Source organism: Moschus berezovskii, chromosome X (assembly GCF_049115385.1).
Source record: "Moschus berezovskii isolate FMDL1 chromosome X, NW_MosBer_1.0, whole genome shotgun sequence".
In the NCBI taxonomy this organism is placed as follows: Eukaryota; Metazoa; Chordata; class Mammalia; order Artiodactyla; family Moschidae; genus Moschus; species Moschus berezovskii.
The window spans coordinates 91,273,481-91,298,565 of NC_142488.1; the positions used below are offsets into that span (position 1 = coordinate 91,273,481).

Below are 25,085 nucleotides of genomic sequence, written 5' to 3' on the forward strand. Positions count from 1 at the left end.
TTTCTCAATCCATCTCCAAGAATAATGGAAATAAAAGCAAAAATAAAGGAGATCTACTTAAATTCAAAAGCTTTTTGCACGGCAAAGGAAACAATGAAGAAAACAAAAATACAACCCACAGATTGGGAGAAAATATTTGCAAATGATGTGACCAATAAGGGATTAGTCTCCAAAACTTACAAACAGCTTATGATGCTCAACAGCATCAAAACAAATGATCCACTAAAAAAATGGGCAGAAGACCTGAATAGACATTTCTCCAAAGACAACATACAGATGGCCAACAGGCACCTGTTAAACATGGTTAGTTATTAGAGAAATGCAAATCAAAACTGCAATGAAATATCACCTCACACTGGTCAGAATGGTTATTGTCAAGAAATCCACAAACAATAAATGCTGGAGAGGGTATGGAGAGAAGGGAATCCTTCTACACTGTTGGTGGGAATGTACATTGGTACAGCCACTATGGAGAACAGTATGGAGGTGCCACAAAAAAACTAAAAATAGAGCTACCATATGACCTTGCAATCCCACTCCTGGGCATATAGCTGGAGAAAAACACGATCCAAAAGGATACATGCACTGCAGTGTTCATTGCAGCACTGTTTACAATAGCCAAGACTTGGAAGCAACCTAAATGTTCAACCAAAGAGGAATGGATAAAGAAGATGTGGTACATATATACAATGGAATATTACTCAGCCATTAAAAAGACTGACACCACACCAGATAAAAATAATTAGGGACTGGAAGAGAATGTGATTATTTATTTAAAACAAGGGACCTATCAACATATGCCAGTAAGGTTCACAGTTGTTAAGAGGTGGATGGAAATTGGGTCTGAGCTTCCTAGCAGCCATAGAAAGGAAAGTTAATTACGTAATTCACACTGTCCATAGGATTCTAAACACACAATTACTTAACTATCTCAGTTATGGAAAATAATTTTCCTTTAAATTATTATTAAATAGTTATTTTTGATGTAATAAATGCCATCAATAATTTTCTACAGTAAATAAAAAGCTAGTTTCATCAGTCCATTTTGTATTGCAATCCTTAATGTACCCCCACCAAATAACGCTAAAGTTCAGTGGCTGAATTCTCAAAGGGACAAAAACGGTTCTGTCTAGATCTGAAGCTCAGGCAATTCAGCTTCACTGAAGGACTGTGAAGAAAGCTGATCGCCGAAGAATTGATGCTTTTGAACTGTGGTGTTGGAGAAGACTCTTGAGAGTCCCTTGTACCGCAAGGAGATCCAACCAGTCCATTCTAAGGGAGATCGATCCTGGGTGTTCATTGGAAGGACTGATGCTAAAGCTGAAACTGCAATACTTTGGCCACCTCATGCGACGAGTTGACTCACTGGAAAAGACTGATGCTGGGAAAGGTTGGGGGCGGGAGGAGAAGGGGACGACCGAGAATGAGATGGCTGGATGGCACCACCAACTCTGTGGACATGAGTTTGAGTGAACTCCGGGAGTTGGTGATGGATAGGGAGGCCTGGCGTGCTGTGATTCATGGGGTCGCGGAGAGTCGGACACGACTGAGCAACTGAACTGAACTGAAGGAAAAAAATCGTGCATCCGGAAGAAATGAGGATACAACAATTAGTTTTCTAAAAATATTTATTTCTTATCATGAAGTTTAGATAAGTGAAGGCAACAGAGACATCATGGCTATAATCTTCTAACAGGCACCCCATAATATTTCTAATATTACCCCTGTGTCTTTAAGGGGAATACCTATGACATCGTTTTAGGAAATCCTGGCGTCCTTTAGATCTCGTGACGCAATAGGAAGCCATTTTACAATCTCAACGATACAGACCAGAGAGCTCCCTGAGGCACGTCCCCCCAGTTCCTCAGAATTTAATCCAACATCAGGAGTAATGAGCCTCCAAGATTCCAAAATTCCTGCTTACCATGGAGCTGAAACTTCTGGCGATCATGGAGCCCAAACTGTTAGTGACCAAGGCATCCAAACTCCTGCTGATGACGGTCACGGTGATGACGCCATTGCCGCCATTGGCACCCAGGCTGCTGCCAAAGCCTCTGTGGAAAACTTACCCCAAGAGAAAGGTAAAATGATTTTTCCTCTACGAATCTTTGAGAGAAACGAACTATTAGAAGTTTGAACTGCGATGACCGTTTAAGAAAAATAAACGGACTACCTACTATCTCTTGTGCAAAAGATGTAAAATAGTGACCTCGTTGAGAAGGGATCAGCTAATTCCGTTAGAATAGTTGGGACTCGGATTCTAGTTATTTAATGGGTTTGCTCGGCGGTATTTGTCACCAGGCGAGGTCACCCCTCTGAGGAACAAATCCGTCCAACCCAATGGATTTTGTAGTGCACCCGATTGTGCCAGGCCTTGTACAGATATCACTGTGTACTGGCAAAACTCCCGCGGCCGTTCCAAGGGTCGTCCCTGGGTCAAGGGTGTTTGTTCTGCAGCCTTGCTCCGTGAGGCCCCGAGCGGCTGTGTCCCCGCGGAGATCAGAACCCTTCGTGCTGCCCCTCCCAGGCACGCGGCGAGCTGGCCGCCGCCTCGAGGCCGCCCTCCAGTCCGCTGGGCTGGCGGTGGAGGAGGCGTGGCGAGGTGGGGTGGGGTGGCGCGCAAGGCGCCTACCTGTGGCTACAAAGTCAACCGGTCGCCTGCATTCCGCCAACGCGGGACGCAGCCTGGGAGCCCGCTCGCCCTCTGGAAACTCTCTGGACAGAGAGGCGGTCCCGGTGCCAATCAGCGGAGGAGCGGGTGAGTCCGGCGGTCGAAGGGCGCATGATGGGCACCAAAGGGCTTCGCGCTGTGCTACCCTTCCAAGCTGGCCTGGGGTGACGCTAAAGCTTAGGGCCCCTGGGACCCGAGAGAGATTTTCTAGGGAAATGGGATCAAAGACTCGGAGCCACGCTCTGCCCTTGGGGGCTTAGCGCCTCCTTTGGATAAGGATGGGGTGTTCATTGCCTCCAAACTGCAGGCAGCGGCAATGAACTTGAGAAAGTACCAGCTTAGGCTTGTGCTGAGTTGTGCTGCTGGGAGCACATGATCAGGCACTCTCCATCTCGCTGTAATTCTAATTCCAATTCTAATTCTGGTGAAATGAGATGGAGGTGTTTGTGTGTGTGTGTGTGTGTGTGTGTGCGCGCGTGTGCACGCATGAGAGAGAGCGGTCCTGTTAATTTAATTCTAATTCTGGTGAAATGAGATGGAGGGGGGTGTGTGTGTGTGTGTGTGTGTGCGCGCGTGTGCACGCACGCATGAGAGAGAGCGGTCCTGTTAATTTAATTCGGTATCAAAGAGTGCTTAGTGGATGCCTTTTCTTGAAGATGATACTACCAGTTCCTTGTATAAAGTGAAAGTTTGTTAGTCACTCAGTCATGTCCGACTCTTTGCGACCCGATGGGCTATAGCCCGCCAGGCTCCTCTGTCCATGGAATTCTTCACGCAAGACTACTGGAGTGGGTAAGCGATCCCCTTCTCCAGGAGATCTTCCCGACCCAGGGATAGAACCCGGGTCTTCTGCATTGCAGGCGGATTCTTTACTGTCTAAGTCAAATTTTCAGGTAGCAGATCTTAAAAAAAAAAAATCATTAAAACTCATTCAACTAAGGGTGTTTACCTTCTTTGAAATGATTCCAAGTTCTTACATTCTTTGTTTCATAAGAGAGGAGTTGCCAGAAAGGCACTGAAACGAACAAAATGCCCTAGTCTTAGTTCTGCTGATAAATCTAAAAGTTACTATTGATCTGATAAAATCTTGCTTAGCAGCTATTTCTTCTGTACTTCTGCTACTTCTGTGAATCTGTACTTCTGCTCCCTATCATAAATGTTTGTTGCTTTTATATTAGGCAGTGTATCCAGTTCCAAGATTTTTTGTTTAATTAACTTTTCCCCTTTCACTTACATTTAGTTTTTGTCTTTATGTGTGCATGTGTTTGTATAACTATGAAGCAGGAAAAAGAGAGAAATGACTATCACAAATCATCAGTCCCTTTTTTCCCTTTTTCTTTCTCTCTCCCTCCCCCTTCCCTTGCTGTCTCATCCTGGATGTCTCATTTCAGTTCTTGATTTCTCTTGTGCTCTTCTGGTAGTTTCTGAAGTCAATCTAAAGGGCTGAAATCATAACTGGTGAATGATTTACCTGTAAAAGGGTCTCAGACTCACTTGTATATGTTTTTTTTTCCTTTTTCTCTATGTTAACTGATAATGTTGAATATTCTTTGTCCCCCCTTTCCAATTTCTTCTTTTATTGAAATATAGTTGATATGCAGTACTATATGTTACAAGTGTACAATATAGTGATTGACAGTTTTAAAGACTATGTTCTGTTTATTATTATAAAATATTGGGTACATTCCCCGTGTTGTACAGTATATTCTTATAGTTTATTTTATACCTAATAGTTTGTACCTCTTAATCTGCTACCTCCAAATTTCCCCTTCCCTCTCTCCACCGGTAACCACTAATTTGTTCTGTGTATCTGTGAGTCTGCTTCTTTTTTGTTATATTCACTTGTGTGTGTGTGTGTTTTAAAAAAGTTTCCATTGCTTTTAAGTGAGATTTAAATAAAAAACTCAGGACTCAATTAATGGTTTACAGAGTATTAGGAACTGTACATTATCTGGAGCTTTTTGTCTAACTTAAAAGTATAAGATTTTATAACTTGGTGTATAGCATAGTATCCTTAGAACATAAGAAAACTGTCAGATTTCATATATGTACATGACTTTATTTCCATTTTTGAGAAAAAAAAATTCCTCAGAAGTAGTGAAAGTGAATTCGCTCAGTCATGTCTAACTCTTTAAGACACCATGGACTGTAGCCCACCAGGCTCCTCCATCCATGAAATTTTCTAAGCAAGGGTACTGGAGTGGGTTGCCATTTCCTTCTCCAGGGGATCTTCCCAACCCAGGGATCGAACTCGGGTCTCCTGCATTGTGGGCAGACGCTTTACTGTCTGAGCCACCAGGGAATAGTGGTACAGTGGAAACGTGGTGGGCGCATAACCCAGAGGTTGATGGATCGAAACCATCCTCTGCTACTTGCGGGATCAGAAGTAATGTCGACCCTGAAACCCAAAATGCAAGCTATTACAGATATATCTCAAATAGAAGTTAAAATAAGATGAAAAAAATGAAGATTAATTTGGAGATTATTCACTTTACAGAAGGTGTATTTTATATGTGTGTATGAAGTGAAGTAAAAGATGCTCAGTGTGTCCGACTCTTTGAGACCCCATGTACTATACAGTCCATGGAATTCTCCAGGCCAGAATACTGGAGTGGGTAGCCTTTCCCTCCTCCAGGGTATCTTCCCAACCCAGGGATCGAACCCAGGTCTCCTGCATTGCAGGCAGATTCTTTACCAGCTGAACCACCAGGGAAGCCCATGTGTGTGTGTGTGTGTGTGTGTGTGCGCATGAGTGTGTGCTCAGTCATGTCTGTTTGTGACCCCATGCCAAGCTCCTCTGTCCATGGGATTTTCTAGGCAAGAATCCTGGAGTGGCTTGCTATTTCCTCCTCCAGGGGATCTTCCTGACCCAGGAATTGAACCCACATCTCCTGCGGCTGCTGCATTGCCAGGTGGATACTTTACCACTTGAGCCACGAGGGAAGCCCATATGTCATAGAGTGTGTGTGTGTGTGTGTGTGTGTGTGTGTGTAGGTTGCCAGGTGGTGCTAGTGGTTAAAGAACCCGCCTGCCAATGCAGGAGACATAAGACACACAGGTTCGATCCCTGGATGGGGAAGATCCCCTGAAGGAGGGCATAGAAACCCACTCCAGTATTCTTGCCTGGAGAATCTCATGGACAGAGGAGCCTGGCAGACTATGGCCCATAAGGTCGCAAATCTTTGGACACAGATGAAGCAACTTAGCTCACATGCTCGCAAGGTGGCTTTTAGAAATAATCAAGATATATCAAGTAAGGTGTTTTGAAGCTGTATACACATCATTCCAGTGAGGGTTATTAGCAAGATATTGTATAATTTAACCAGTACTACCAGAAGTTGTCGGTAGAGGGAGCAAGAGGAGGTTTTAGTAACTTTCTGTTGGTTTTATTTGTTTTCAAGAACTCAAAAAAGAAGAGATGAGTAGAAGCCAGGATGAACCTCCTCACGAACTTGAGAACCAGTTTATACTGCGTCTGCCTGTGGTAAGAAACCCTTGTATCTCAGACCAAATATCTTCAGTGAATAAGTATTAGCTCTGCTTGGATTCTTAAATATTTATGTTTATTTAAGATAGGCTATAAAACCAAGAACATTTGTTTCCTGGGACTTGTGTTCTGTTGGCAGTTCTATCCCCGCATGTACTCTTTTAAGCAGTATTTCTTCCATCCTGCACATGCCGCTTATCTTCCTGGTTGATTTCCTGGCAAACGGGTAGGACGATGATGGACTCAGTCACTTATCACCGATGCTAACAGCTTTGCTCACTGGACAGCCAAGACAGGACTCTTCTAAAATAGAGTTCTTCTCTGTCACCTCAAAAGGGGCAATCTTGTGGTCAGCACTGTCTCCTCAGATTCATCACCATGCGAGGCTGTCGAAGCTCACCTCAACATTGTGTTAGGGTTTCTTCCCCTGTTGATACCTGGGTTCAAATATTATTTAGTCTAAGAAAGGTATATTGAGGGTGGGCTTCAGAAAGATATTTCCCCATTTAGGGTTAATTAATATACCCTATAATTAGTCGGACATGACTGAGCAACTGAACAACAACAACAACAAATATACCCAGTAAACTGCAGCTAAGCCTTCCCTTAGCGACTACAACTGAAGGGTAACAGTGAAAACCAGGAATGTATAACTAGAAGGCATTCTCTGTAGCTACTAAGAGACAATAGTGAGATTAGAGTCAACTTCTTCCTAACTTGACTTCACAGTGCACAGTATCACATGGTACATGGCACTCTTCCTAATGTGTGAGAAGGTTAAGGTTTTATTTAAAGGAGGACTGTCTCTGACATATCTTTCTATTAGCTGCTAAGTTGACAGTTGATCCTTCTGATTTTTCAATTTACCTCCTTTTTAGGAACATGCTTCCACTGTCAGAAAGATGGTGCATTCTAGAAGTTCCTCCATGAAGAATAAACTAAAAATTGACTTATTTTGTAAGTAGTTAATATCCATTCACCATACATTGAACAGCAATTCATTAAGGGATTGCTGTGTGTCAGGCATAGTATTAGATGCCAAGGATGTGGCAAAGAATACAATGTGGTCTCTGCCTTGATGAACTCAAAGAGAGGCTTCAGTCACTCCCATCTCTTCTTTTTAAGAGGAAAGAAAATAGAACTTGCATAAAACTTGAGGTCATTATCATGGTGTGTATAAGAAAGAACTTGGAGGTCAACTGTGGGATTTACATACTGGTGACTGTCTCCTAGATGGAAGTTTTTCTGACTGTCTAGGGGAATAACAAGTGAATTTACTATTTTTTGTTCACAAAAGTGACATATTTTTATCTCTATAGTATTTATTAGATTTTTAAATATGGAGAGGTATATGAAGAATAAAATTTTAAATGGCCCATAATCCCAGCACTCAGGTAGTGTATGACTGATTGTTTCTCTCTCTCTCTCTGGCTATTGTATAGAATTTTACCTTTGTGACTTTAACTAGAGATTATAACTTGAGACTTACTAGTACTATTCTAGAATCAACCTTTACCTTTGAAAACACCCATGTTCAGTGACGTGATCGAGTGCTCCTAATGGTGTCCAAATGAATGGATTTGAACGAATGGAGCTGGTCTTTCAAGATGAGAATGAAAGATTTACTGCTTCATTCACTTTTAGTTCACAACCATTACCAACAAACTTATCTACTTTTGATTGAGTGACATAAACTGGAAAAAAAAGAGCTCCATATACTCCACTTTCTTTGCTCTGGGAAGTTGCTAGTTATGTACGCAATTCTAGCATTATGAGAAATAATGTTTCAATGAAAGACTCCTCTGTCCCACATAAGTCTTCATTATTCAAACCATCAGTTTTAAGAGTGCATTGGGAAAATGTGAACCTTAATTTTTTCTACTTTTCTTCAGCTGACGCACGTCGTGCAGTTGTTGAGGTAGACAATGTCTCACTAGCTGCTAAGCTGGTTGATTTGCCTTGTGTTATCGGAAGCCTAAAATCTCTGGATAAAATATCATTTTATAAAACGGCAGATGTTTCCCAGGTATGGACAAGCTTTCTTAATCTATTCACCCTCATATCCTTTTAGGATTTCCTTTTTCCCTCCTTTTCTTTCTTTCTTTCAATTCTCCTTTCACCTGTTTGTCATTTCTAATTTCCAACTCAGTTGCACAGGAATACAATGTCATGTGCTATTTTGGTGTTTGATCCATCACTTTTCACTTCTTGCTGCTAAGCTGCTGCTAAGTCACTTCAGCCGTGTCCGACTCTGTGTGACCCCATAGATGGAAGCCCACCAGGCTCCCCCGTCCCTGGGATTCTCCAGGCAAGAACACTGGAGTGGGTTGCCATTTCCTTCTCCAATGTGTGAAAGTGAAAAGTGAAAGTGAAGTCGCTCAGTCGTGTCTGACCCTTAGTGACCCCACGGACTGCAGCCTACCAGGCTCCTCCAGTGGCTTGCCATTGCCTTCTCCGTTTCCACTACTTAATTTTATCCAAATAGCTTTTGAGCCTCCTGTTTGCCATTTATCATTATTTGAAAAATATGAACATCTGGGATGTAGTAACATTCTCCTTCTGTGCCCCAGGATTTCTGGTGGTAAGAATGGTCATGATCCATTACTAACTGAAGATTTGTGGCCATGGTCAACTTCTTTGTCATTGTCAAATGTAGATGCTTGTGTGCACTGCTGATGCTGATGTTCACTCTTCTTCTGAAGAACCAATAACCTCTACTGATCTTAAAGCAATCAGGAAAATTGAAAAGGAGAGACGAAAAAAATATACCTGGAAGCATGGCAGTAAGTCAACAACAGTCCCTTGCTCGTTCTGGCTAACTACATTTATCTGCTGAGTTCTGATGACTTGTGAGCCAGGGATCTGTTGTCACACTTAGATGTTTGGTTCAGGAGGCATCTAGACACTCTTAAAAGAACAAGTCGTGCATGAGCCTGTAGCTTATAGCGTGAGCTTTCTCTGTCCAATTCAGATAGATATGTGACTACCATCAATCATATATACATTTCACCATGTTGAATTTATTTCAGTTACTCCACCACTTAAGAATGTCAGAAAGAGAAGGTTCCACAAAATAATAAAAAAGGTTTGTGGCATGCAATTTCTGTGTCTTCTGGGTGGATTGGAAGAGGATTATGGGGGGGTGGAAGGGAGACAGTCGGTCGGATGTTCATTTGTTCACTCATTTATATGTCCTGTAAACATTTATTGAGTGTGAGCAACATGCCAGGCACTGTGTGCTAGCAAATGGAAATATGTAATGAACAAAAATAGACTGGACTCTTGAAGTTATAGGCTAGTGTTTAGGAATCTAGATGTGTAATGAATTTGAAACTTCTGCTAATGCTTTCAAACGTTTCCAACTGCAAAATCCTATTTTAAAGTGAACTCAGCCAGAACCTGAGAATTGGGAAATGTGGTTGTATTCCTAACCTTACCTCAGATTTGTAGAACCCTGGGAAAACTATAAGAGTACTATGCCGTGGCTTCTTTTTTAATTAAATTTTTTATTTTGAAATAATTGTAGATTCACATGCAGTTGTAAGCAATAAAAAAGATACCATGTACCCTTGACCTAGTTTTTCCCATTGTAACGTTTTGCAAAACTATAGTACAATATCACAGACAAGAGATTGACATTATCACTATTCACTAATCTTTTTCAAGTTTCTCCAGTTTTACTTGTACTCTTCTGTATGTGTGTGCATGTGTTTGTTGTTGTTGTTTAGTCGCTAAGGCATGTCTGACTCTGCAACCCCATGGACTGTAGCCTGCCAGGCTTCTCTGTCCATGGGATTTCCCAGGCAAGAATATTGGAGTGGGTTTCCATTTCCTTTTCCAGAGGATCTTCCCGATCCAGGGATCGAACCCGTGTCTCCTGCGTTGACAGGCAGATACTTTACCGCTGAGCCACCTGCAAAGTCCTTGCATGTGTTTAGTTCTATGCAGTTATCCCATGTGTATGTTGGTGTATCTACCTACACTGTCAAGATACTAAACAGTATTGTCACCACCAGGATCCCTCATCTTGCCCGTGAAAGCTACACCCACCTTCCTCCAACCCCCACCACCAGGCTCTAACCCCTGCTAATGACTAATATGTTCTCCATCTCTATAATTTTGTCATTTTGAAAATGTCATATAAGTAGAATCATACAAAGTATAACATTTGAGACTGGCTTTTTTTCCACTCAGATTAATTCCCTTAAGGTCCATGCATGTATGAATAGTTCCTTCCTTTTTATTGCTGAGTGGTAGGCTGTGTTATGAATGTACCATAGTTTGCTTAATTGTTCACTCATAAAAGAACATCTGGGTTGTTTACAGTTTTTGACTGTTATAAATAAAGCTGCCAGCAGGTTTTTGTGTGAACATAAGTATTCATTTCTTTGGCATAAATACCCAGGAGTACAATTACTGGATATGTTGCATATTTAGTTTTATAAAAAACTACCCATAGCATTTTCCAGAGTGGCTGCACCATTTTACATTAGCTCCAGCAATGTTCACACAATCCAATTCTCTCCATTTTCACCAGCATTAGGTGTTGTCACTAGTTTTTAATTTTAGTCATTCTGATAGATGTGTAGTGATCCCACTGTGGTATTTGCTTTTCCCTTGCGTGGCTAATGATGTTGAGCATCTTTTCAGGTGCTTGTTTTCCATCTGTATGTCCATTTCAATGAAATGTCTGTTCATGCCTTCTGTCCATTTTCTAAATGGATTGTTTTTATTGTTGAGTTTTGAGAAGTTCTTTTTTATATTCTAAATATTAGTTTTCTGTCAGATATGTCTTTTCAGCTTCCTCACAGGGTCTTTCAAAGATCTAAAGATTTTTGTTTGATGAAGATCAATTTATTGATTTTTTTTCTTTTAAGGATCTTGTTTTTCATGTCAATTATAAGAACTATTTGTCTAGCCCGGATCCTGAAGATTTCTCCTATTTTTAAAAAAAGTTTTACATTTAAGTTTGCAATCTATTTTTGTGTTAATTTTTGTACTTAAAGGTTAGTTCAAGATTCTTTTTTTTTCTTTGCATGTCCAAAATGTCCAGCACCATTTGTTAAAAAGGCTGCCCTTTGTCCATTGTATTGCTTCTGCACCTTTGTCAAAAATAAGTTGGGCAAAAAAAAAATAATAATAAGTTGGGCATATTTGTGTGAGTTTTTTTCCTGGGTTCCCAATTCTGTTCAACTGATCTGTGTGTTGATCACCAATTCCACAATGTAGCTTTGTAATAAGTCTTAGAATCAAGAAGATTGATTTTATTTTATTTTTTATTCAATATTATTATAGCCATTCTAGAGCCTGTACCTTTCCATATACATTTTAGAATAAGTTTGTCATGTATTACAGAAAACGTTGTTGGAATTTTGATAGGAATTGCATTAAACCTATAGATCAATTTGGGAAGAATTGATAGTTTTACTATGTTTAATCTATGAACGCAGTTGCCTTGGCTTTATACTGTTAGTCTAGACTATTTATTGAGTGACTACTAAATAGAAAACTACGTTAAGAATGGGTCTAGAGCTCTTTAAACTTTAGTAAAATAGAACAACTTTAATATAACTTCATCATTTACTGTCTTCTCTTTCATAGGTTGCTGAAGTCAAACCAATTGAAGAAATGGACCTTCCTGAGGTAGACAAATCATAATATAACCTTATTGTTTACCTATAGTGGATTTTATTTTGCAGCTTTTTAATTTCAAACAAACCCAAAAAATTATCAAGTTTACTTTTGAGCCTTTCTTCTCACCTGTAACCCCTACTCCCATACACATAGACTGAATTTGATTCACTGAAAAATGAAGAATTCATTATTTATTTATTTTTGGCAAAATAATGTCTCTGCTTTTATTTATTTATTTATTTTTATTGGAGGCTAATTACTTTATAATATTATATTGGTTGGTTTTGCCATACATTGACATGAATCCACCCCGGCTGTACATGTGTTCCCCTCCTGAACCCCCCTTCCACCTCGCTCCTCCCCTTATCCTCCCTTCGGGACATCCCCCTGCCCCAGCCCCGAGCATCCTGTATCATGCATCGAACCTAGACTGGCGATCGTTTCACATATGATAATATACATGTTTCAATGCCATTCTCCCAAATCATCCCACCCTCACCTCTCCCACAGAGTCCCAAAGACTGTTCTATACACCTGTGTCTCTTTTGCTCTCTCGTATACAGGGTTATCGTTATCATCTTTCTAAATTCCATATATATGCGTTAGTATACTGTATTGGTGTTTTTCTTTCTGGCTTACTTCACTCTGTTTAATAGGCTCCAGTTTCATCCACCTCATTAGAACTGATTCAAGTGTATTCTTTTTAATGGCCGAGTAATACTCCATTGTGTATATGTACCAAAGCTTTCTTATCCATTCGTCTGCAGATGGACATCTAGGTTGTTTCCACGTCCTGGCTATTATAAACAGTGCGGCAGTGAACATTGGAGTACATGTGTCTCTTTCAATTCTGGTTTCCTCGGTGTGTAAGCCCAGGAGTGCGATTGCTGGATCATATGGCAGTTCTATTTCCAGTTTTTTAAGGAATCTCCACACTGTTCTCTATAGTGGCTGTACTAGTTTGCTTTCCCACCAACAGTGTGAGAACGTTCCCTTTTCTCCACACCCTCTCCAGCATTTATTGCTTGTAGACATTTGGATAGCAGCCATTCTGACTGGTGTGAAATGGTACCTATTGTGGTTTTGATTTGCATTTCTCTGATTATGAGGGATGTTGAGCATTTTTTCATGTGTTTGTTAGCCATCTGTATGTCTTCTTTGGAGAAATGTCTGTTTAGTTCTTTGGCCCATTTTTTGATTGGGTCGTTTATTTTTCTGGAATTGAGCTGCAGGATTTGCTTGTATATTTTGGAGATTAATTCTTTGTCAGTTGTTTCATTTGCTATTATTTTCTCCCATTCTGAAGGCTGTCTTTTCACCTTGTTTATAGTTTCCTTCGCTGTGCAGAAACAAAAGACTTATATATAGAAAACTATAAAACACTGGTGAAAGAAATCAAAGAGGACACTAATAGATGGAGAAATATACCGTGTTCATGGATTGGAAGAATAAATGTAGTGAAAATAAGTATACTACCCAAAATAATTTATACATTCAATGTAATCCCTATCAAACTACCAATGGTATTTTTCACAGAGCTAGAACAAATAATCTCACAATTTGTATGGAAATACAAAAAACCTCAAATAGCCAAAGCAATCTTGAGGAGGAAGAATAGAACTGGGGGAATCAACCTGCCGGACTTCAGGCTCTACTACAAAGCCACAGTCATTAAGACAGTATGGTACTGGCATAAAGACAGAAATATAGATCAGTGGAACAAAATAGAAAGCCCAGAGATAAATCCATGCACCTATGGACACCTTGCATGGAGAAGGCAATGGCAAGCCACTCCAGTACTCTTGCCTAGAAAATCCCATGGATGGAGGAGCCTGGTAGGCTGCAGTCCGTGGGGTCGCTAAGGGTCAGACACGACTGAGCGACTTCACTTTCACTTTTCACTTTCACACATTGGAGAAGGAAATGGCAACCCACTCCAGTGTTCTTGCCCGGAGAATCCCAGGGATGGGGGAGCCTGGTGGGCTGCCGTCTATGGGGTCACACAGAGTCGGACACGACTGACATGACTTAGCAGCAGCATGGACACCTTATCTTTGACACAGGAGGCAAGAATATAAAATGGAGAAAAGACAGTCTCTTTAACAAGTGGTGCTGGGAAAACTGGTCAGCCACTTGTAAAAGAATAAAACTAGAACACTCCCTAACACCATACACAAACATAAACTCAAAATGGATTAAAGATCTAAATGTAAGACCAGAAACTATAAAACTCTTAGAGGAGAACATAGGCAAAACACTGTCCGACATAAATCACAGCAGGATCCTCCATGACCCACCTCCCAGAATATTGGAAGTAAAAGCAAAAATAAACAAATGGGGCCTAATTAAAATTAAAAGCTTCTGCACAGCAAAGAAAACTATAAACAAGGTGAAAAGAATTCATTGTTTAATGTTTGACAACTCCTAGAGCAGAAGATGCAATTTGGTCAGTAGTCTTAGTATCTTAATCTGCTTCTTTTCTGTGATATTTATTTTTAAAAATTTTCTTGGAAGCCAGAGTTCACTTTTACCAGCAGTTTTTTTGCAATTGCTTATTCCCCCTCAAAGTTCTAATTTTATTTGTGGCAGGATGAATTGGTTGCCATGGAGATAATTGTCTAAAACTGAACTTAAGGGAGAATGTGTGGCTAAGGTCCTGTCTTTATAGGAAACTCTCTAATAATAAAGATGTGGGAAAGTAAAATCTGAGCATTTGGGTCTTTACACAAAATTACGTCTAAGTAGCAAAAAATCATAGTTCTTTGCTAGTAAGGGTCAATGCAAATAATTAATAACTGAGACTTAAGGGTGGTACTTATGAGAGAGTCTTTAATATAGAGTTGCAGATTGAAAAGATTAAATGTCTCAAGTAATTGATTGGGAAAAAATAAGCTTGCTGTACAAAAACATAGATCCTGATCAAAGTTTCCTTCATAAATAGCATTGCTTAAAGTAGAAATTTGATTGGATGTATCTTAAAAGAAGCCTAATTTTTTTAAAATTCATTTATATGTAGGAAAAGGCCATTCCTGCAGGACACACGGTGTTAAGTGACGTTACTGGTATTCCTTCTTTCTCTGCTCTGGTTCAGCATATTGAATCTCCTGATGTGGAAAAGGAAGTGAAAAGACTGTTGTGTTCAGATGCCGAAGCTATCTGTGCCCGTATCCTTTATACTAAATATTTTCTGTGCAGTTTGTTCCACCCCAAACCCACTTGGTGACAAGCCCTCATTTCTGATATTTGTGTGCTGACAATAATATATAGAACTTAGAATTTGGCGTAATGTTCCTTTCTAGCTAGGAACAGTTCAGTTCAGTTCAGTCGCTCAGTCGTGTCCGACTCTTTGCGACCCCATGAATCACAGCATGCCAGGCCTCCCTGTCTACCACCAACTCCCGGAGTTCACTCAGACTCATGTCCATCGAGTCAGTGATGCCATCCAGTCGTCTCATTCTCTGTCGTCCCCTTCTCCTCCCGCCCCCAATCCTTCCCAGCATCAGAGTCTTTTCCAGTGAGTCAACTCATCGCATGAGGTGGCCAAAGTATTGGAGTTTCAGCTTTAGAATCAGTCCTTCCAATGAACACCCAGGATTGATCTCCTCTAGAATGGACTGGTTGGATCTCCTTGCAGTCCAAGGGACTCTCAAGAGTCTTCTCCAGCACCACAGTTTAAAAGCATCAATTCTTCGGCGATCAGCTTTCTTTACAGTCCAACTCTCACTCACATCCATACATGACCACTGGAAAAACCATAGGCTTAACTAGACGGACCTTGGTTGGCAAAGTAATGTCTCTGCTTTTTAACATGCTGTCTAGGTTGGTCATAACTTTCCTTCCAAAGAGTAAGCGTCTTTTAATTTCATGGCTGCCATCAGCATCCACAGTGATTTTGGAGCCCCAAAAAATAAAGTCTGACACTGTTTCCACTGTTTCCCCATCTATTTCCCATGAAGTAATGGGACCAGATGCCATGATCTTTGTTTTCTGAATGTTGAGCTTCAAGCCAACTTTTTCACTCTCCTCTTTCACTTTCATCAAGAGGTTTTTTAGTTCCTCTTCACTTTCTGCCATAAGGGTGGTATCATCTGCATATCTGAGGTTATTGATATTTCTCCCGGAAATCTTGATTCCAGCTTGTGCTTCTTCCAGCCCAGCGTTCCTCATGATGTACTCTGCATATAAGTTAAATAAGCAGGGTGACAATATACAACCTTGACGTACTCCTTTTCCTATTTGGAAACAGTCTGTTGTTCCAAGTCCAGTTCTGACTGTTGCTTCCTGACCTGCATACAGGTTTCTCAAGAGGCAGGTCAGGTGGTCTGGTATTCCCATCTCTTTCAGAATTTTCCACAGTTTATTGTGATCCACACAGTCAAAGGCTTTGGCATAGTCAATAAAGCAGAAGTAGATGTTTTTCTGGAACTCTCTTGCTTTCTCCATGATCCAGCGGATGTTGGCAATTTGATCTCTGGTTCCTCTGCCTTTTCTAAAACCTGCTTGAACATCTGGAAGTTCACGGTTCACATATTGCTGAAGCCTGGCTTGGAGAATATTGAGCATGACTTTACTAGTGTGTGAGATGAGTGCAATTGTGCAGTAGTTTGAGCATTCTTTGGCATTCCCTTTCTTTGGGATTGGAATGAAGCACCTTTTCCAGTGCTGTGGCAATTGCTGAGTTTTCCAAATTTGCTGGTATATTGAGCACAGCACTTTCACAGCATCATCTTTCAAGTTTTGAAATAGCTCAACTGGAATCATCACCTCCACTAGCTTTGTTCGTAGTGATGCTTTCTAAGGCCCACTTGACTCACATTCCAAGATGTCTGGCTCTAGGTGAGTGATCACACTATCGTGATTATCTTGGTCCTGAAGATCTTTTTTGTACAGTTCTTCTGTGTGTTCTTGCCAGCTCTTCTTAATATCTTCTGCTTCTGTTAGGACCATACCATTTCTGTCCTTTACCAAGCCCATCTTTGCATGAAATGTTCCCTTGGTATCTCTAATTTTCTTGAAGAGATCTCTTGTCTTTCCTATTCTGTTGTTTTCCTCTATTTCTTTGCATTCATATAATAGAAATCATTTACTTGTGTAATTCAATATAAAACACTTATCCATACTAGGAATCCAGCTACAAATGGCCTGAAGTTGGACTAAATTAAATAGCAGTTTCAGATAGAAAGCTTTTTTCCCTTTCAACATTGCCTTCTTTCTTTCTGCCTTTTCCTTGACTTCCTCTCCTTTTAGGGTGGGAGGTCATTGCTGAAGGTGAAACCAAGGAAATAGAAAGTCAAGGCTTCATTCCTAGCTTTGCCTCAGGAATGAGCGACTATAAGCAGGGTCATACCTTACCAGGTACGCTAATAAAGGCAAAGCAGAAAATCCAGAGAGAGCAAGTGTTGACTGTGTGTAGGCCCATTCTCCACAGACTCACAGGCCAGTCACAAAAAAGGATGCCTTTGCCCTTCTTGTCTCTTATTGGTCCCTCAAGTTAAGGGGTTTTATATTGGGGTTCTAATATCCCATCCATTGCTGCTCTTCTAAAATTCCTATGGGCCCTTGGGTTGTCTAAATACTTTGATCATTGAATACATGAATGAATCTTACACTGTTTTATATTTTCTGTCTTTGTTTTATAAAGGGAATCGTCTTCTTGTGAGGAAAATTATATGAAATTCATTGGTTTCCCAGTAAACTTGTGAGGGAATATAATTGCAGCTGGAGTGGGAGTCATTTGAAAAGCTTCAAATGTTTTCACCTTCCTCTTTTTTAAAACCCTTAGAATATTATGTGCTTCAGGAGATGCACAGTGGTTCTAACAATAACACTGAGGGGGATGATAAAGAGGAGGAGGAAGAGGAGGAGGAGGACTATGATGATGAAGAAGAGGAGGAAGATTATTATGACGAGGAAATTGAAAGGAAGCTACAGGCCAGGTTCACTGAATATGACCAGTATGAGGCAAAGGAGGGAACCAGCTCAGTGAGTAAGTTAGAGGGAAAAACGAAAGGGTGGGACAGAGTGGGTGCCGGTACCAAAGACTGGCTTTGAACTCGCATTAGATGCAAAGTTAGTTTGAGAAATTATTGCTCAAATATGTACTGGAATTTTAGTTGATTTGGACCTTGGTCCATCAGCTTAGGCCTTGTTTAATAGATCCCTGAGGGTTTTGTCTGTCTGTGTTAGTCATGGAAATCCAGAAGCACACTCAATACACAGAGAAAAAGCTCCATGAGATTCAGCGCAAGGCACAAAGACAGAAGGAGCTCATCAGGAAAGTGGAAAACCTGGCACTCAAGGTAAATTCTTGTTGGCTGGTATAAAGATATCTTGACATCTTACTTTCAAAATCCCATCTCTGTGTTTTCCACTCATCTCATCTCTGTGCAGCATTCTAGTTCATGAATGAACATGAGCAACTGCTTTAGAAATCCCTAGTAAAAGATAGCTGTATTTTGTTTTACCTGAGTAATTTTGTTCATCTTATATAAGCATTTGGGGGAAGGGACCAGCAGACTTGAAATAATAATTGCCAATATTGAACATTTAACAATGTGAAAGGCATACACAGAGCTGAGCATTTTACATGTGTTACTACCTTTCATCCTGACATCCGTGAAATACAGGTACTGTCACTATTCCCATTTTATAGATAAGAAATTGAAATTTAAAGGTCAGTAATTTTCCAGGGACCACAGTAAGTGGTAGAGCATAGATTGAATCCTATTGCTCTGTACCAAAATGTATTCATTGCAACGAAAGAGAATTAAAATTAATTTTTAAATTTCATGATGCCTGCTTGAATAAGAATTAATATCATGCTTGAGTTTTATTAATACAAATTAATGCATATTTTATTAATACACATTTCAGCAAAAGGAAAATGTATGTCCAGGCCATGTTTCTTCCCCTTTTATAGTGAGGGCAATTCTGAAGCATTCGGGGAATTTCTTGCCAGATTTCTTTTTCTGTAGAGCTTTTGTCATTGAAGCGGAGAAACTTGATACAGAACTGTACTTATTCAGAGTGTTGTCCTTCAGAATAACCAAGTGAGATAATAGATGTGGACATACTTTGAAAGATACAGATATTGTGATTACTATTGCATGCAGTATTAGTTAAGAATGATAATATTCTGTCCGAGTGCAGGGGAATGAAAGAGTCAGCAACAAATTCCAGGCCAGCTTTTTAAATGGTTCACCACAGTCAAAGGATTTGTGCTAAGCTAGAGAAAGGTAACATGGAGGTATTCCAACTGTTTGTTTTAGGGCAAGAAAAAAATGCTGTGCAGGGTCAAAAAATCAAATCAAATGGCCCTGTAGTTGGAGAGCATAGTTTTTATACTCTAAATCCTTTTTAAAAAATTTTTATTGAAGTATAGTCGATTTACAGTGTTATGCCAGTCTCTGTTTCACAAAGTGATTCAGTTACACACATATAGACAGTCTTTTTCTAAATCCTTTTTAAAAGTCTTTTGTTCCAACAGACAGTTTTTTTTTTAATTTATCAAATTATTTGCCAAACTCTTTGTCTCTCTTGATTCTCTTTTCCTTTGAGACTCAGCATTCGTCATTTATATGATTTGCTTTCCAGAATCATTTACAGTCTGTGCTGGAGCAGCTTAAGTTACAGGAAGAAGAAAAAACTGAGCAGGTGAGAAGTATGTTTTCACATCAGCCAGAAAATTATTTGTTTGATACAAAGAATCCCCCAATCTCATTTCTGGCTGTTCTTTTCATAGGAATAGTAGTGTCCCAAATCTTCTAAATGAAGGTAGCAGTTTGAAACAAAGTCTTTGTGAAAATTCACTCATTCAGCAGGTATTAAATGCCTATTAAGTGAAAAGTACTGGATATACACACAGTGTTGAATAAGACAGATACAATACTTGTCCTAATGGAGCGAATAGTCTAGCAGGGAAGATCAACAGTAAACAAATTATAATACAAATATAAAGGTGCAAATAATAAAGGAGAGCTGTGAAGGAGAGTCAGGGGTGTGCTTTGAATAAAGAGAGTCCTGAATTAAATCGGGAGGGGGGATCATAATCAGCCTTTCTGAGGAAGTGAGGAAGGAGGCTGAGACCTGAAGGGTAAGCCCAAGCAAAAAGGATACGAAGAGCTTCTTGGGTGGAGCATATGCCAGGTCCCACACTGGAAAAGAGCTTGGTCTCTTTGAGGACCTCTGAAGTATTTAAAGCAAGGAAGAGACTCAACCTGAGGTTGGTGAAGTATGCAGAGGTCATATTGTATGGTCCCTTGCAGGCAATGATAAGGAGGATGGGTTTTAGTCTTAAATGCAATGGGAAACCTTGGAGAGTTTAAAGCAGGAAAGTCACATTTAATTTAGAAGTTTTAAAGATCCCTTTGATTATTGATATCTGGAGAATGGATTGTGGGAGGACAGGACTAGAAGCTGAGAGGGCAGTTAGGAGGCTCTGTTGCAGTCTAATAAAAGATGATGGTAACTTGAAATAAGGAGGTGGAAACGGAGATAGAATAAATATTTTTTTCATTTTTTTACTGAAGTATCAGTTCAGTTCAGTTCAGTCGCTCAGCCGTGTCTAACTCTTTGTGACCCCATGAATCCCAGCACGCCAGGCCTCCCTGTCCATCACCAACTCCCAAAGTTCACTCAAACTCATGTCCACCGAGTCGGTGATGCCATCCAGCCATCTCATTCTCCGTTGTCCCCTTCTCCTCCTGCCCCCAATCCCTCCCAGCATCAGAGTCTTTTCCAGTGAGTCAACTCTTCGTGTGAGGTGGCCACAGTATTGGAGCTTCAGCTTTAGAGTTAACTTATAATGTTGTGTCAGTTTCAAGTGTACAGCAAAGTGATTCAGTTATATTTCTGTGCATGTGTGTGTGTGTGTGTGTGTGTGTTTCCATCCATCCATCACATGCTCAGTCATGTCTGACTCTTTGTGACCCCATGGACTGTAGCCCGCCAGGTTCCTCTGTCCATGGATTTCCCAGGCAAGAATACTGGAGTGGCTTGCCATTTCCTGCTGCATGGGATCTTCTCCACCCGGGGACTTAACCCAAGTCTCCTGAGTCTCCCACATTGCAGGTGGACTCTACCGCTGGAGCCATCTCTTTTCAGACTCTTTTCCATTATAGGTTATTACAAGATACTGAGTATAGTTCCCTGTGCTATACAGTTGTTGGTCCTTGTTGTTTATCTGTTTTATATATAGTAATATGTATATGGGGTTTCCTGATGGTTCAGTGGTAAAGAGTCCACCTGCCAAGCAGGAGATGTGAGTTTGATTCTTGTCTGGAAAATCCCATGGACATTGCAAAAGTCAGACACGACTTAGCTACTAAACAGCAACAAACACGTATATGTTAATCCCAAACTCCTAATTAATCCCTCCCCACTCTTTCTCCTTTGGTAACAATAAATTTGCTTTCTATGTCTGTGGGTCTATTTTGTTTTGTATATAAGTTCATTTGTACCATTTTTTAGATTCCACATATAAGTGATACGATATTTGTCTTTCTCTGACTTACTAATACTTCACTTAATATGATAATCTCTAGATCCGTCCATGTTGCTGAAATGGCATTATTTCATTCAGAAAGAATATATATATTTGTAAATACAATAAAATGTTTTATAACTGTTTTATTGGGATATAAGTTCATGTGCCATACAATTCACCCATTTAAATTGTACAATTCAGTGACTTTTAGTATGCTCACAGAATTGTGCATTCATCACCACAATCAATTTTACATTTTCATCACCCCCAAAAGAAACTTGTACCCATTAGCAGTCACTTCCTATGTCTTCTGACCCTCCCACACACTCCATACCCATCCCCACCCCCCAGCTCTAGGTAACCACTAATCTTCTTTCTACTAGCCTACATTGCCTATTCTGATTATTTCATATAAAAGGAAATATAAAATAGATGGTCTTTGTGTCTGGCTTCTTTTACTTGGCATAATGTTTTCAAGGTTAACCATGTTGTGGAATGTATCAGTACTAGATTCTATATTATGGCTGAATAATATTCCATTGTACAGATATACAACATTTTGCTTATCCATCAGTTGACACTTGGGTTGTTTCCACCTTTTGGTTATCACAAATAATGCTGCTGTGAACATTTATATATGAGAGAATATATTTTAAAGTTAGAATTGATGGGACTCAGGTCAGTTTCTGGGCATTGAAGGAGAAGGGAGCGTTAAGGGCATAGGTTTGATTTCTAACTTGAAAGACCATTATTTAAAGCCCCAAAAGAGTGAGCAGAGTGAAGAGAGAAAAGGGCAGTGTGGGATTAGTGAAGGTCAAGCAGCTTTACAGAAATGTATGCTGGTTCTAGCCCTGTACTGTTAAGAGTAGGATAATGGTTTTAAAGAGACTGGTGGTCTTATTATGAGGATGGGCTTAGTATGGGGCTCTTTTTAGTTATTTATTTTTGGTTGCCCCATGCAGATTGGGGAATCTTAGTTCCCTGACCAGGCATTGAACCTCAGCAGTAGAAAGTGCAGAGTCCTAACCACTGGACCACCAGGGAATTATCTAGCATGGGGCTCTTAAGGTAGTGATGCCATTCCCCCATGTCCATCCCCATACCAACAAGGTCAGGAGAATTCTCACATTCTGTATATGCCCTTCCCCTCGGCACATCACTCACCCAAGTACTGCTTATATACAACTATGTGAACAGTTAATGCCACAATTGCTTTAACACCCACTAAACATCTTTATTTTCCTCCATGTAAGTAGTTAATATTGGGAAAGTGCCATTTTCAACAGAACTATTGCTGTGCTCTTTATTCACTTACGGTCCTTTGGGTGCTGTGTGCTGAGTCGCTCAGTCTTGTCTGACTCTTTGCGACCCCATGGACTGTATCCCACCAGGCTCCTCTGTCTATAGGGATTCTCCTGACCAGAACACTGGAGTGGGTAGCCTTTCCCTTCTCCAGGGGATTTTCCCAACCCAGGGATCAAACCCAGGTCTCCCACATGGCAGGTGGATTCTTTACAAGCTGAGCCACCAGGGAAGCCCTTTATGTTAGCTCATTTATTCAACACAGATTTATTGGTTGTCTACTTAAATCTGGGTTCTGCAGGGAACTACAAAATGCTCATGACACAATCTCCACCTACAGTTGGGGAGAAATCCGTGAGGGATAGGAATTTAAAGGAATGAGAGCTCACTTTTGTCCATGGAGATTAGAGAAAACTTCATAGAGAGATGGTGTTTAGGGCCTTAAGAGGTGGGTAGGGTTTTAATAAGCTTCCCAGGTGGCCCAGTGGTAAAGAATCTGCCTGCCAATGCAAGAGACTGGGGTTTGATCCCTGGGTCGGGAAGATTCCCTGGAGCACAAAATGGCAACCCACTCCAGTATTCTTGCCAGGAAAATCCCATGGACAGAGGAGCCTTCGTGTCCATGCAGTCACAAAGAGTCAGACATGACTGAGCAACCGAGCACACACAGACACAGGGTTTAATAAAGAGATAGAGAAACAAAGGCATTCTGTATAGGATGTAGCATGCACAATGGCTCAGAGGTGGTGATGCCAGGCTTAAGAGTCTAGGTTTTTGGTGTAGTTCATAATAAACCTTAAAAGCTTTTTCACCTGGAGAGTAACTCAGGAAAATTTCTATGCCAGAAGTATATAGGAGAAATTGAGGTAGGAAAAGATTAGAGGAAGATGCAAGTGATAGAAGGAATCTGAACTTAAAAGTTGATTGGCACTGTCCTTTTTTTAACATTTTAAGACTAAGTAAGATAACCTTATAAATGCCAAGTGAGTCTTTCCATTTGGTTTATATAAGTAAATTCTAGATCAAATAATGGGACTTAAGATTTCAGATGAATTTTTCATGTTTTTTCCTCCCTCTCCCTACAGCTCATTTATCTACAGCAAAAACTGAACTATTTCCAGAAGAAGTGAGGAGAGTCTTCAGTCTGGCACCCAGGCCTTCGATTCACCATCCAGACTGAAGTCTAGATAAACTGTGCCTGTTTTTTTTCCTTTCATTGCCTTATGCCAAATCATTTGTATGTGCGTCTCTGAAACTTTTTTTTTTTTTTGCTAGTTCTGTAGGACCTGAAGACCCAGCTCAACTATGAGACTTGGCTTCTTTTTATAAAGTTTTAAGAATTTCTTAAATGCTTCTCTACTATGGTGCCATCAGATAATTCGGCCATGCTTGCCAAAGGCAGACAGTCTTAACCTGAAAGCTATATAGCCAGTCTGCATAGATTTTAGCTTTTTCTTCTGCTTGTTTCAAATATTTACTGAAACAGAACAAAGTCAAACCATTTCTGCCAAGTACTAGAATCCGCCACAGTGAATTTAAGTGCCTCCCTGGCAGCAGTTGATACTAAGTTGTGAGGTGTCTTTGTTCAGGCATTAGCAGCTGCTTTCCTGCTCAGGGGAAATTTCTTGTTGCTGCCATCTTCTTTCCATTGTTAATATTTTTAGAATTGTGCTTGGTTGTTATTTGGCAGCTATGGGAATAGTTAGAGCAGAGGTGAAATTCTGAGCTGTTATCCTTATGCTGAGCCTCTTCATCCTAACCCCCACCAAAAAAGGTTAAGAAAAAACAGATACCTGTGACTGTTCCCTGGCAGCCTACTGGTTAGAATTCAAGGCTTTTCACTGGTGTGGCCAGGGTTCAGTCCCTCGTCTGGGAACTCCTGTAAGCTGCATGGCCCAAACCAAAAACAGGTGCCTGTGAGAACATCCTTAAAAACCCTGGGCCAGTTCATTTTTTTCTAGCTGTATAAAGATTTTCTAGTCTGTGCTTTTAAGCAATAAAATTCTTTAAGTGGATTACTGTCACTTTATTAAAATAGTTCCCATGAGAAGTACATTCAAATCCAAAAGGAAACTGGTGAGACAAGCATTAAATTCTGCAGTTAGGAAATGACAGAAGATGCTCTCAGCATTGGGGCATCCTTCTAAAGAGCTCTTAGGATGATTCCTAATGAACTAAGCAAATCGTCTCATATTCACAATACATCATTGGGCTTTTGAGAGAAGGTACAGAGAAGTGATAAAAATGGCAGCTCCAATATTTGCACTGAATTACGTTGTAGTCGAAGGAACACAAGGTTAGAATTCTGGCTCTGCTACCTAACTTGGGCAAGTCCTAACACCTCTTAGAACTCCTCTGTCCTTATGTGGAAATTAAGGGTGGTAATGCTTATCACCAAGAGGCAGCTGAAGGTCTTCTGGAAGTAGCCCAGCTTGACCCCGGTCTGGTCTCAATTGATGAAGTTGGTGCCACTCCAGGAAATGACCCCCTAAGTTTTCTCTGCCACT

At 40.5% G+C, this 25,085-nt stretch overlaps 1 protein-coding gene across 1 annotated transcript; it reads left to right on the plus strand.

Annotated features, from left to right (window-relative positions):
* Window positions 1-1,104: 1,104 nt before the first annotated feature.
* On the plus strand, window positions 1,105-24,593 carry TAF7L (TATA-box binding protein associated factor 7 like). Its single transcript, XM_088833794.1, has 13 exons — window positions 1,105-2,081; window positions 6,073-6,155; window positions 7,037-7,115; window positions 8,051-8,184; window positions 8,815-8,941; window positions 9,188-9,243; window positions 11,760-11,801; window positions 14,809-14,956; window positions 17,040-17,147; window positions 17,575-17,778; window positions 17,979-18,091; window positions 19,386-19,445; window positions 23,664-24,593. Exons 1-13 carry the CDS (start codon window positions 1,892-1,894, stop codon window positions 23,706-23,708), a joined length of 1,389 nt encoding a protein of 462 aa, XP_088689920.1. The 5' UTR covers window positions 1,105-1,891; the 3' UTR covers window positions 23,709-24,593.
* The last annotated feature ends 492 nt before the right edge of the window (window positions 24,594-25,085 follow it).

Bases quoted from the DNA above. Each gene is read 5' to 3' on its own strand.
- TAF7L (XM_088833794.1), top strand. From the start codon at position 1,892: ATGAGCCTCCAAGATTCCAAAATTCCTGCTTACCATGGAGCTGAAACT. The intron at 11,802-14,808 runs GTAGACAAATCA...ATTTATATGTAG, and splicing joins AAGAAATGGACCTTCCTGAG to GAAAAGGCCATTCCTGCAGG. The intron at 14,957-17,039 runs GTATCCTTTATA...CTCTCCTTTTAG, and splicing joins TGCCGAAGCTATCTGTGCCC to GGTGGGAGGTCATTGCTGAA.